Here is a 14,288-nt window from a genome sequence, read left to right as displayed (position 1 = left end):
CAACCAAGCAAATCAGCACCCTACACAGCCTGGTCACAGCAGCAGCACCACTCCTGCTGCCCATCAGTTATTCATCAGAAAAAATGGCGCTTTTACACTTTTACCTACTCGGCTCTACTCATCTCATCTCAGCTCGACTCAACTCGGCCTGGTTTCTTTTCCATAACAATTCAGCACCTGTGAAGCTGCTGTGACATATTTGATTGTGTGATCTAAACGGAGAAGACAACAACACTAAAGATGTAGAACCTGGAGGAGATGATAAATGTACTGCTGGGTCTGTGGCTTGTGTTTGATATCAAGTTAAAAAATGAGAGTGAGAGAAGCTTCAAGCGGCGACGCCTTTTTTTTTTTGTTTGTTTGTGTCTGCGCTGCTGAAAAGTCAGCTGGAGCAGCGAGCAGCTATGAAGAGACAGAGCTCCTGGTGGATCCTGTCGTTCCTTATCTCCCGTCTACATCCCTTTTTAATTCTCTCCTCAGCACCAGGTTTATAAACATCTGCACCTCAGAGTTGGATCATGAAACAGACTTTTGCTGCCGTTGCTGGTCGAATAAAATGAACAAGAAGCCGTCAGAGTCTCTTTCTCTGATGTCACATCCTGACTCAGACGTCTGACTCCAACCCCCCGACCAATCGGTGGCCTGTAGTGTGATGATGTCAGATACAGCCGACTCAGCAGCTTAGAACCTCGGCAGAATAGATACAAAAAAGTATCTACTCTGCACGTTAGACCCCTAGTGGGAAAGAGCAAAACTGAGGCGAGGCGAGTCGAGTCAGGCTCAGTAGGTACTAGTGGAAAAGCACCAAAAGGCAGAAGAAGATGGCACAGAAGAAGAGAGGGGAGGAAGGCGCGACCGGACTGATGCGACCAACATCAGAAGGGCTAAGATGGCCACTACTACATGCACACAACACAATGGAGGCAGAAAACAGGGGGGCACAACCTGCACTGAAAGGCAACAAAGACGTGGCTGTAACTAACAATGAACGATGTTTGAACCTAAACGTGAACATAGCACAGAGAGCTGGCTCTTCCCACCCCCTCCCTCCAGTGCTCCCTGAGACACCCCACACATGAAGACTGTTGTTTATCTCTGTACTCTGGATGAGCAGCTAGCAGTTGATCAGGACATTCACTGAATGTAACAAAAAAAAGTGTAGATCTTCTTAAAGCAGCACAATGTAACTTTCAGCTTTTGTTGAGTTTGGCGGCTCCTTTGGACAACAGCGGTAGTGCTTTACCAGAAAGAACACTACATTTCCCATGAGCACCAGCGTGTACTGCCGGAAAGGATCCTGTCCCCGTCGCGTGCATTTGTTTTGATAATGAAATAAGACGGGATGGGCTTTCAAAGCTACTTTTCTGTTTTCAGCAGTCGTTTGCAGGATGGATAGCGAATGTATCTATTTTTGGCTAAACAATATAATATGACGATGTTGAAAATCACTAAGTTCAACTTGGTTTTATTAGTGAAGTCACCCCCGCCCCCCTGTCCTGTTTCAGCCAGATAATGCGCTCTGGTTTTGTTCTACTGCACCTTTTTCCTGTCACGCTTTTTTTCACTGACAAAATAAAACTTTAATTTCTTCGTTTTTTTCGCTGTTTCAGCCATGATACCAGCTTCTGCTGAGCTCTGCGCTCCACGCCCCGCCCAGCTTTCGTTTCGACTACGAATCTGGAAGGAGGGGGAAGTGACGTATGCCGTAAAGCAGTCAAAGCCGTAAAAATGTGTAGTTTTTTAGTGTGGAAGGGTTCCTACCATGCTCCTCAAAGTTACATAGTGCCAGTGAAGGCGACACAGACCCCTCAGACCATGACAGAGGTTCATTAAACCTGTTGGAAGTTGATGTACCATCACAATGATGATGACGATGAAATATTAGATTAAGGTGGAAAAGTTACATAGTGCTGCTTTAAGCCCCTTTCACATAGAGGGCGCAAAGCGGCGACCGCCGCCAGCTTTCCCGTTCATTGTGTATGTGCTACTGCGGCGCAAGAGCGGACCGCTCTGCCGCCGAGCGCGGCGGCGCGCAAGAAGGCGCATGACGCGGTGTTGCACCTCGCCTGCCTGCCCCAATTGAACACTTTTTAATTTCACCGTGCCACGCTGTGACGACATCGCGGTGCGTCCATTAGGAGAGAAGGTGGTGGAGGGTGAAAAAAAACGTGCGGGTTGCCAGAGACGATCAAGATGGAGGAAAAAATTATTTTGGCTGTGAGTCTGTGTGAGGAGCTGTGGGATACAAGACTGCAGGCCTATCGTAACCTCAATGGAGAGAAATCTCTCACAATTTGGGCATACCAGGTGTGTTTAAAAGTGGTAGAAATGTGATATTCTTTTGCTCTTTTAACAATAAAATGTTGGCTTAAAATAAAACATAGCATTTCCATGCCTCATATCAGGATCACTTGAATCATTTATCAATATATGGTTATGAAAAGACCACGTGTCAATACTTTTGTAAACTGAAGCAGATACTTTACTACACGTACACTCAGTATATCTAAAAATCTAGATGACTGACATGAGCTACATACTATTCTTGGAAAGAAAATGCAGTACAGGCAAGGGCTGTTCGATTAATCGATTTTAAATCGTAATCGCGATTATGTAATTAGAACGATGTTAAAATGTGAAAATCGTAAAATCGATTTTCAATTTTTTTTTTTTTAACCTTGTCTGCACACATATTAATGATTGATACCATATTAATGATGGATGGAAATACCTCTCAATACCTGCGACAAGTGCCCCATGGGAGAGGCTCTTTAGTGTAGGAGGGGGCGTTGTAACATGCCACCGGGCATCCCTCAAGCCAGATGCGGTAGACCGGCTCATGTTCCTTGCAAAAAACTTGCAAATGTGAATAGCAAATGTAATGACTGACATTACACACCTCTACCTCCTTCATGGGTTGCATTATTATTTAGCATGCAAAGACCCAGTTTAGTTTAATTAGAAAATGTCTTGTTTTATTTAATTGGAAATATAACTTACTGTATGTTTGAAAGTGCTGATTTGCTGATTTTATTTTTCAGAGATAAAACTTTATATGTTATTATATTTTTTTAAACTTTTTTTAAACTTATTTTACAGAGTTTTGCACTTTATTCATTCATTTTTGGTTTAATAAGAGCAAAGTTTGCACTTAGCCTGCGTTCACACTGAAAGCGTCACGGGAGTCATAGGCGTCTGGCTGCCATTCATTGTCTATGAAAAACGGGCGTCGAGAGGCGGCGGGGGCGGCGGGACCGGCGAGAGCAGCAGGAGCGTCGGGCGGCAGGCGCGCCGCGTCAATTTGAAAGTTGAAAAATCTGAACTTTATGCAAATGAGCAGCGGCGACGCCGAGGCGTCGTCCAATCACACACCGGGATTCCCGAAGCGAGAACTCTCAATGCTGATTGTACTTTCATGTAGACACAAACGTACACTGATTCACATGGATACAGGAGCAGAGCTGTGCACTAACAAACTTATTTTATCAGGAATTAATATATTTCATCCAGCAAAATGACATTTTGCTGGGTTGACTGCCGTTTTTACCTGAACTGCTCATGTGAAACACGTAACTGATGGGTGAGGAACTGGATGGTCCCAACGATTTTATTTGCTACATTGATCCAACGAAAAATAATTAAAACCCGTGCTTATTAATCACAAAACACAGGTTAAACATCATGACTAAATCCGCTCCGACCCGGTGTGTCAGTGATCACCGCACAGACTGCAGCTTCGCCTGAATTATGGTGCGGTGCGGTGTGCGTCGCCGCGTACTCTACGCCGTAGGTTCTGCGTTGGTGTGACACGGAACCATAAATCAGCCTAGGCGGATTTATGGTTCACCGGGAGCAAGAGCTCTGGCGGTTGAATCCACGGACCAAACTTATTAAGGAGCATCAAACTCACTCTTATCTACTCGGAAATAACGCTAAAATATAAAGAAGGCTTCCCAAAGTGTGATCTATGGTGAAATAGGAAAATTAAGATGTGTACGCTATATGTGTAGGCTGTTCCCTTCAGTTCTGCAGCGCAGCTTGAAACCCCGCCCACCCCCGCCCCGCTGCAGGCACTGATGCTTTCAGTCTGAATGCACCAGGCGGCGAGATGCTGGCGTCAGGACGCCCGTGACTCTTTCAGTGTGAACGAGGGGTTAAAGCCCAATGGGGCAAATGTTCAATAAAAAAACAGCATATTTGAAATCATTTCTTTGCCTTTTGTCAATTCACAAAATAATCATAATCGAAAATCGGATTTTGAGAGAAAAAAATCGAGATTTTATTTTTGGGCAAAATCGAACAGCCCTAGTACAGGCATACATGTAATAATTTTACATGTGACTATTCGACTCACTTATGAAGTACATAACAGAAAGGACTCTGCGCCGACCCTGAGCCCTACCCGCGCTCTATGTGAAAGCAGCTTTACTCTGTCTTTAATATGTAACTTCACATGCTTAAAACAGACCCAACGGTAACTGAATAACATTTAAATGCTGAGGAAACTGAAATAGTTTCCATTTTGCTTAAATTGGACCCTCTGTAAAAGATAGCAGAACAGATTTGGGGAGTGTAAAAACTCGACTTAAGACGGAGGAAAATTATGTGAGTGGAAAGAAAACTTTAAATCCACCTTGTGTTTTTGAAATTCTGTACCAAATGTCAGTAGTAAATGCAGCTTTGGGGTGGGGGTTATTCTGACCCATCATGGGGAAGCAGCTGACCAGTGTCTGGTTTGTTATTTGATCTGGAAAGATATGACTACAGAGGAAGTAAAGAGATATTTGCATTGATGTGTTTCCAGGCCATAAATAGACATTTCAGCCTCAGAGCGAATGATCTAGCAAAGAAGAAGAAGCACTTGTTCAAGCTCAGATCTGGAAAACGGGTCCTTTTCTTTTCTCAAAGCAACAAACAAAGCACAGGCCTTTCAAAGCACCCCAACAGGCAGTGGCACTGCGGGATATTTTTCCCTCCATTTGTGGTTTAAAAATACATTTATGCACTTTGCCCAGCCTAAAGCACCCATCTATTAACATACAAAATAAGGAAGAAAGAAACTAAACTGTGTGTGAAAATAGTGACAGAAAATGTGTTCTTCCCGACTGGGCCCACACAAACAGAAAGACAAGGAAATTCAAAGGGAATTTATAGGACAACCTTCCCTGTCCTTCATGCCAAGAGAGACTAATTCCTCAAGACAAATATCCACAGTGAGCAGAATCTCTGCGTTATCCAACACCAGCAGACACAAATGAATTTGAGACAGCACTCTTGGGCTCCCTAAATTTGTTACTCGCTAAACTGATCAGAGATTTTTTCGCAATGTGACACAACTGTGGGAATAATTCATACATCACCCAGCACAGCAGCACCAACCTTCATAACTACATCGACCTTTGGCTGAAGGAGCCCCCCAATCAACTTACTGCTGGATAGTAAAAATAGGATTTCACCTTGGTGTGTGTCCAAGATCCGAACTGTGATCAAGATCGGTGCCTTTTTTTTTTTTTGTTTGTTTATTTTTTAATCTTTTTGCTGCTTCTTCAGTGTATACTCTGTGTGGATCCTTTGTGTAAGAATACATTACTCAATATAACGTGCCAAACTCATCCCTCTTGAGTGTGAGTGGGCTTCTCTCAACCACAAAGTAAAAGAGAATTTGGTATGGTTTTCTTACATTTGTCCACTGAAAATAATTACATCAAACTCAAGTCCCTACAATATTGGAAAGGAGACACATTTAGCCTTTTTTTTTATTTCACCTTAAAAAGTTGAAACAATTTCTCAAGGTCTTAACCATATCTTCTACAGACATACAGTATAAAAGCTCCTGCTCTACCAACCTCTTACAGCTCAGACTATAGCAGCTGGTTTCAGGAGTCAAGTGGCTGATTCTCTCTGAAATCGGGGCTGCAGCTTTGTGCCGCCCACTTCAGAGAACAGGGAATGCAGCCATTTCTAAATCCACTCTGAGCTAGTTTTGTACTGTCAGGGCTGCAAATACGTGCAATATGTTTAGACTCAGGCTGAAATATCATTCACTGGGCTGTGTTACCGCTGAGGTTTTGATTTGCTAGGCACTTCCCATGCCCAAATGTGTGCTTTCAAGCACACCACAACTTTGTTTTATTTTTTCCTCTTTGAATAATTCCTCTTTACAGCATGGGCACATGGAACCAAGACATGACAACTCTCTTTGTATTGTTTGGAAAATGAACATCCCAAGAACGGGTTGAAATGCTTCTGTAGTATCAACACCAACATAATGAAGCATCTTTCTATGCAGCAAGAGTCACAGTTCCAGAACTAATGAGTATTTAATACTCAGCAAATTGGTGGCACTGCTTCCCAATCAAGCACAACTTTTATTACCTCGTTTTAAATAACCTTCGATTACAATAAGCTTAAAGGGGACCTATTATGAAAAACAGGTTTTTTCTTGCTTTAACACTAGCTTTCCTGACCAGGAGCTAATTGTGTGAGTGAAGAGACAGGAATTGAATACAACTTCTATAGCAAAAAGCATGAATATGTGCGTGGTGCCCTTTACGAACAAGAGAATTGAGGAATTAAAAGGGGACCTATTACGAAAAACAAGTTTTTTCTTGCTTTAACATATATAAAGTGCCCCCCCCCCCCAGCCTGCCAACTCAGAGAAGGAGGAAAGCAACCAAATGCTGCAGTGTCTGTACAGCCGCCCGGATGAGCCATCGTGTGTGATGTGGATCTACGAGCCGTTCAGATTCGGCGCATTTTCGTTACGTAACAAAATGCAAACCACGCCCACAACTATAAAACCGTGAAACTGCATGAGCGTCCGACTATCGCGTCGCACTGCGTGACATCGGACGCTCTCTGTCCATCTCCCTCCAGCAGCTGTTATTGAGGTTTTTGTAGTGAAATGAGGAGGAATCATAGAGATAACTTCTCATTTCAACTAACTGGATCAGCCGTTCCCCATCCGTGACTGTTTCCTACAGCGCTTTCAACCGGCTTTCAACGCGGGCGACAGAAAAAAAATAGAAGCAGGGCGTCCGACAAATGTTCAGCTCAAAACTGCGTGTCGCGCAGCGCTGCAGCCAGTTAGGACAGTCCAATAGAAAATAAAACAATGGAATTGATTTTGTCGCTGACGCTCGCTCACATAAAGCCTGAATTACGGTTCCGCGTAAAATCGACGCAGAGCCTATGCCCTACGCTGCGCATCGCCGCGTACCCTACGCCGTAGGCTCTGCGTTGGTGTAACGCGGAACCAAAAATCAGCCTTAACTCTGCCGGCCGGAGCTTCCACCATTTTTTCGTAGCGGTGTATCGCGTCATCGCGTCAGGCAGCCAATCAGCACAGAGCCTCATTATAATAGCCGCCCACCTACTCAGAATCCCTCAGATAATGAGGTTAGAAACGGTAAAGATAAAGACATGGCCCAGAGGCTGAATTTCTCATTTATTTAGAAAAAAACAATCAAAAGTTTGTTTTTAAGACATTCAAGGCCTGTTTAAATGCCATAATAGATTATTTTTCCATCTAAGATGACCTAAATTAAATCAAGTGGAGTAAAAGGATCCTGTCCCTTCATACATCCTGGCTGACGACTGCTGCCACAGGTGGCTCCAAGGCCACCAGCAGTTCGACCAGGTATTTTCTTTCTGCTGCATGTCTGTGCAGATTTAAAGATAATAGGACAGTTAAGCTGATGCTGAAGAGTTGTGCAAAATAAAACTGATTGCAAATCGATAAGGGAATCGATAAAGAATAGGGTCCACGAGCAGAACAGATAATAGCACTGGGATCAGTGTAACCTTATCAACTCCAGCAACTGGTGGAAGAGCATGCCAAGCCAGGAGAAATTACTATGAATTATAACGCACAAGTTTTCACAGATAAAATGTTCTGCTTGCTCTTCTTCGTATAATTGTTTAAAAGAAAGTTTCACCTTTTAAACCATTTAGCTTGTGAGCCCTTAAAGCAAATGAAAGGTGAATTGCAGTCTTGATGATACATTATCCTTTTATTTGATGCTTTTCGCACTAACTAACAAGTAACAGGCAAAGATCAGGGGAACGTGACCGTTTTAGAGACCACTTTTTTCTTTTCCTCTCTTCTTAATTTGTCAATTATCTTGTGACACTTCATCAAACTTAAGAGATAAGAACCACATCCCACAGATTAACATAAACATGTTTAGAATTATAACTGTGTGGAGGCTAAACATTTGTAATATTTCTTAAATTACTTTTTGAATTCCCAATTTATTATTTACAAATGTTGTTTATGATTTTATGAATATGATAAATGCCTTGATGAAATAAAAGGTGACGTGAATTAAGACGTAGGTGGTTGGAGGATTGTTCCTAAAGTTTAATCATATTAGTAGTTGTTGTAGTATCTTTCAAAAACCACAACAAAAACCTTCACTTTTGCATCGCGAGAGGAGGAATTCTCCTTATTGCTCCTTTGCAATCACATCCAGACTGTGTTTCTTGATCCAAGACGACATAGACCCAACTAACAGTACCGAGCCTGATCTGTAGCTCAGTCAGCAGGGAAATCTCATAGTTGGAGGGATTATATGCACAAGTAATTGGCCATTAAAATCTAAAAACACCTTCCAAAGTCAATCAGAGCTAACTAATACGATTTTCTCTCAGAATCACACACCTTCCACTTTTAGCTGTTTTCTTCCCAGATCCTCTTTTCTCTTCGTGATAAATATTGACTTCTTACAGAAGCCAATCGAGGTGAGCTGATTGTCCAGCACCAGATAGGCAGACTAGAGAGTTCCAAGCGGACTCACCGAGATTAGGTTCAATCAAAGGGACTTACCCACACAATCTGAGGTCTGCCACTCCAGACACTGGCCGTAGGGAAAAGAGATGACATATGCAGTGGAGTCCACGCAGCGCTGCGTGCTGCCACACCACATACACTCCATGGCTTGGCTGGTACAGTTGGCACAGTTGGTGTGTAGTGAGCAGGGCTTTTTGCAGGATGGACGGGTACTCTGACTGGGGTTTTCTGCAGGGAAAAAAAAACAGAACAGGACCTTGAAGAACCTTTTCAGACTGTTGCTTTTTGTGCATGGCTTTTTATTCTGTGTTTAGTGTTTTTCTCTTGTTTGTTTTTGGCCTGTTAGTGTTACTGTGTCTTGTGTTATTAATGTTGATGTTACTGTTGCTGCTTCATGTTGTTTCTGTTTTCGTTTGTAGCAATTGTCTGTTGTTGAACTTATGTTAACCTGTGTGTGTATTAGGGCTGGGCGATATGAACCAAAAGTCATATCTCGATATTTTCTAGCTGAATAGCGATACTCGATATATATCGATATTTTTTCTGTGCCATAATTGGGGTTTCCCCCAAAGCATTATAGCATAGCATCGTGTTAGCTTAATTTTTTTCTGAGGCAAACCCTTAAAAAACAGTCAGTTTTAATACAAAGCCTCGTGCCAAATGTCACACAGGTTCCTTTATTAACAGAGGTCTGCACAATCTCAAAATGTATAAAACAAATGAAATAAAAATAAACTGCCTGCATATATAGAATAAAAATGCTTCTTGAATAAAATAAAACAAATATCCCTTTCCTGCATAACAATTACATTAAAATACACTGTGCAATTAATACAATGTAGACAGTAACAGGTAGACTTTTCCACTGAGGTTGACAGTTGTGCAAATAACAAAACATTTGTGCAAATCTCAAATAAAACATTCAAGTAAATTTGTCACAAAATAAGCTATATCAAAATCATAAAAAAAAAAAAAATAATAATCGATATAAACGATATTGTCTCGTACCATATCGCATTTGAAAATATATCGATATATATTAAAATCTCGATATATCACCCAGCCCTAGTGTGTATGTATTTTAGCTTAGTCTCTTACCTTTTAATCTTTATTCTGATGAAGCCGTCCTATTTGGAAATGTTTTATTGATTATATCTTAATAACTTTTCTTTTAGGTTGACTATTTTACACCAGTCCAGGGACAGCAGATGCAAAATAGCGTTTTTGGCTAATTCTGGCATCTTTTACATTTGTTTTAAATGTATTATTAATGTGCATTGTCCCTGATAACTAAACCTTTAAATAAATAAACCTTTTCAGATGGAGATTTTTAGCTTTTATTCGACTGCGTTTGTCTCTCACCGATAGCTTTTTCACAGATGAGTCCATGGGCAGTGGCAGTGCAGGGATTGGCCCTCAGCCCCGACACCTGAGGCTCCTCCAGGTAGGCACAGAAACCAGAGTCACTGGGTTCCCCGGGCAGCCAGCGCAGGCTGCTGTTCGTGAAGGGAGACATGTCCTCCCATCCCCAATATGACACATTGATCTTCCTCAGGCCCACCCAGGGAGACAGTTGCTGTGGAAGGACAACAGAACTTTGAGAATATTGATACAACAACAAAAAAAAAAAAAAACACCTTCCTCACTTTTCTATCACACTGTTTAAAATAAATGAACCGCTGCATTTACACCTGAAAATCAAAGATCTAATTAAAAGTCCAAGAAAAATAATTTCACAGATATTACTTTTAGTTATTAGTTATTTGCCTTCGGGATTCAGCTTTTAAATGTGATGAGAAAAGGCGTGTTAGGGATCTGTTTGGAACAAACAACCGAGTTTAAACCCATCAGACTGACATCAAATTACTTTTTCACGAATGCAGCAGGCATGACTAAAACAAAATCATCAGTGGATCCCACTACCGTTTGTCACAACGACAAGAAAATTTAGCTGTCAGGTTTAGAAAGCAGTCTGCATTTAACCACTTCTTCAAATTGGCGTAGGTCAAAATGCATTTTATTTATATATATATATATATATATATATATATATATATATTCATGCTCTAATAATCTCTTAAACCTTTATATTCCCTAAATAACCTCATGTTCCACACAAAAAGGAGGAAGAAATCGCTCACATATGGCTTGGCGGAGTTTCTGCCTGAAGCCTGAATGTGGCTTAATTATTTCTTCTTGATAATATTAGTTTTGTGCTCATTGGGAGCCCAAATTGAAATCACAATGAAAATGTTATTAATTGTACGGAGGCAGACTTTGCCTGAGTCGTGCTGTATGCGTCTCATACTGCTCTTCAGTTTTACCTGTTTAGAGCTTCGCTTCATAAAGTACCTGACACACAAAAAACAATGTCCAGACCCGTATGAGACAAGAGACCACGAGTGTTTCTCCTTAGGAGGCCTTTGCACTGCAGACCATGTCCAACTGCCAATTTAGAGCCCATTTACACACTGGACAAAACACTGGATTATATATATTTTTTTAAATGTTTCGTAGCTTTAAGCCTTTGCAGAGTGCATTGTGTTTGGGGAAACTGACGACTAGCTTTGGCTTCTTGTCCTCTTCTTTCAGTACTGGGTGTGATTTTTGATAGTTCTTTCAAATTTGACAGACAAGTTGATAATGTTGTTAGGACAAGTTTTTAACAGTTACGCCTCCTAGCCAAAGTGAAATCTTTCTTAAATCGTCCTGACCTGGAGAAAGCTGTTCACGCTCTGATCCAGTTTAGACTATTGTAAAGCTCTATATGTTGGCGTCTCCAAGTACTCTATTAGCCTTCAACTAGTGCAGAATGCAGCTGCCCGTCTTTTAACTAACACTAAAAGACGTGAGCACATGTTTGTTTTTAAAGCCCTCAACGGCCTTGCCCCGCCCTATTTACCTATTTATCGGAGCTTTTAAAGGTGCGTGAGCCTGGCAGGGCTGAGATCCTCAAACCAACTGTTGTTGGAAGTGCCCAGGTCAAAGTTCAAGCGCTGGGGTGACCGAGCCTTTTCAATTGCCGCCCCGGGCTCTGGAACAAGCTTCCCTGCGACTTACGCACCATCTCTGACCTGGGCCTTCTGAAATCAAGGCTTAAAACCTATTTATTTAGAATGGCTTTTAATACCCAGTAGGGTGGTGACACTTTTTCTATTCCATTTATTTTTTTGCTCTGTCTTATGATTGTATGTTGTATTTCTGTATGTTTTATTCTGTAAAGCACTTTGGCTCACCTAGAGGTGGCTGTAAAGGGCTATGTAAATAAAGTACATTTACATTTACATTTAAAAGCTCGCTTTTTTATGAAGAAAACCCATTTCCTAGGATGTTGTGAAAGCACTGACGATAAAACTAAGATTTCATAGAAATCCTCCTCCTTTGGACTTCACGGTAGCATTTAGGTATTCATCTACACTGATCTCATCCCACGCCACATTCAGGATTTTAAGTGTTAAACTGAAGTGAGTAGGTTTGGCGCGGCCCACCATCAGCCAGCAACACGTAGCTGTAGGAGATGACGCTCAGCATAGCAGGAATGCTGACTGGATGACGGTCAATTTGAGCTGGGAGTGACGGAAGCGACAACAGCTTTCTTCACAAACGCAAAAAATACACAGACTTCTTTTCCACCACAAGGCAGATCTTAGTCCACTATATGCACAAAGCTAATGAGCCAACAAAACCAGAAGTTGCTCCAGATATTACACAGAATTCTGATAAATTCTAAATATAAATATATATATATATATATATATAAATATATATATATATATATATATATATATATATATATATATATATATATATATATATATAAATAAATAATACTGATGAATATTAAGTTGGTTTGTTGCTTGTTGTGTAATAGAAATGTGGATTTAGTTACAAAATCAGTCTAACTACAACCCAGGAGATCCAAACAGTACATCAAAAGCATGATCAAAAGCATGTTCTTCATTGTCAACAACCTTCCAATCGAGGGAGGAGCATTGAGACCCCTGTCCTGTCAAAGAAACTTTCAAAAAGACAAAAGGAAAATAAGAACAAAATGTCCCCTGATCTACAAGCAAACCAGATTCAGCAGTGAAACTCTTCAAAAATAAGTTCTTATGATTGTGCCTGCAGACACCATTGTGAGGTTTGTTATGTACTATTAATCATGGTCTCATTCATCAGGACAAGTATCTAAGAATCATAACATGTAAAGGCACAGTCTGGTGGAAAACAATTTGATTGAAAGTAGATGAAGAGCAGGAAACACGCATGCTTAAATGTTCACTGCAATGAGCTAAATAAAGCAGTTTATAAGCAAAAAAAATCAGCATTGTGATCACTGCTAAGATTAGTTAACTTCTCGTTCTTTCCAGTTCTGCAAACACGAGTGTCACTTTTGTTTGACCTGTTAATGCATATGATGTTACCTTGTCTTGCAGCTGGAGCTTCTTGAGTTCCTCCAGCACAAAGTCTACTTGTTTGGAGGTGGCGAGCGAGGCGATGTTTCCGTTGAGGTTCTTGCAGTAGTGCTGGGCGTTGTCGTAGCTCTCGCGGCTGACGTTGATCCTCAGGCAGGCATCACCCACCTGGCTCCAGCCCTCGCTGCACTGCTGGGCTGGAGGAGAGAAAGAGGAGGAAAGATGATGGCAGATGCTAAGAAGCTTTGCAGCAGGGTTGGGCTGATTGTTGAGGCCATCGTCCCAAAAACCCCTCCACACAATTTGGAGGGCAACCTACCGTGACTTTACTTGTGCTCTTTACAAAACAAATTCATTCACTCTGAACATTACTTAAATACTGCTCAACAGGGAGTATTACGCTCAGAGAAAAAAAAGCTGCAAACATAACAAACCAGAGATAAAAGATTTGGAGCGTAATGTGTGTGGATGTCACCAATTTTGCATGAGTGTAATTTGCATCTACAGGCCTTAAATGCATGTTTTTGTGCGTCACAAAGAAAAAAAGCGTATAAAGCCAGTGACTCCCTTTCAGGCATCACACACACACACACACACACACACACACACACACACACACACACTATCACAGATATTATTCACAGCTCCCACTTCTGTCCCCTTAGGCGACAAGGCTTCATGAGCTGAAAATTATGGATAAAGTGACAGCCCCATTTCTTTAGATTCAGCCAATGTCGTCATCAACAACAGGCGGGGTGGGATGTTGCTGCTGAGAGGTAAACTACATGCACTGGCAGACCTGATAAAAAAATATCAGGAGGGGAGCTTGAAAACATATCTATGCAAACACTGCAGTGTTTATACCATACTGTCATCACATATAATTACTTAAGCTAATCAGATCGACCACATGTATCTGTCGTAATAATCCCTCCAGTTCTGGATGTCCTTTGAGCTATTCATCACAGCAAATGTTGCGTGTCATGGAAGGCTCAAGGAACAGCATCTAAACATGATACGCAACTATACAGGACTGTCTCAGAAAATTAGAATATTGTGATTTTCTGTAATGCAATTACAAA

The 14,288-nt window shown here is 41.4% G+C and overlaps 1 protein-coding gene across 1 annotated transcript in view; it reads right to left on the bottom strand.

The window, feature by feature from the left end:
• atrnl1b (attractin-like 1b) overlaps positions 1-14,288 on the bottom strand; it is an 85,918-nt gene that overhangs the window by 50,351 nt on the left and 21,279 nt on the right. Inside the window, exons 15-17 of the mRNA XM_061707661.1 lie at positions 13,216-13,403; positions 10,154-10,367; positions 8,828-9,019 (exon numbers count right to left, since the gene is read on the bottom strand). Coding sequence (XP_061563645.1) covers positions 8,828-9,019; positions 10,154-10,367; positions 13,216-13,403 — 594 coding nt within the window. The remainder of the gene's footprint in view (positions 1-8,827; positions 9,020-10,153; positions 10,368-13,215; positions 13,404-14,288) is intronic.

This window comes from Cololabis saira, chromosome 19 (genome assembly GCF_033807715.1).
Source record: "Cololabis saira isolate AMF1-May2022 chromosome 19, fColSai1.1, whole genome shotgun sequence".
Lineage (NCBI taxonomy): Eukaryota > Metazoa > Chordata > Actinopteri > Beloniformes > Belonidae > Cololabis > Cololabis saira.
This window is presented reverse-complemented; position numbering and strand designations above follow the sequence as displayed.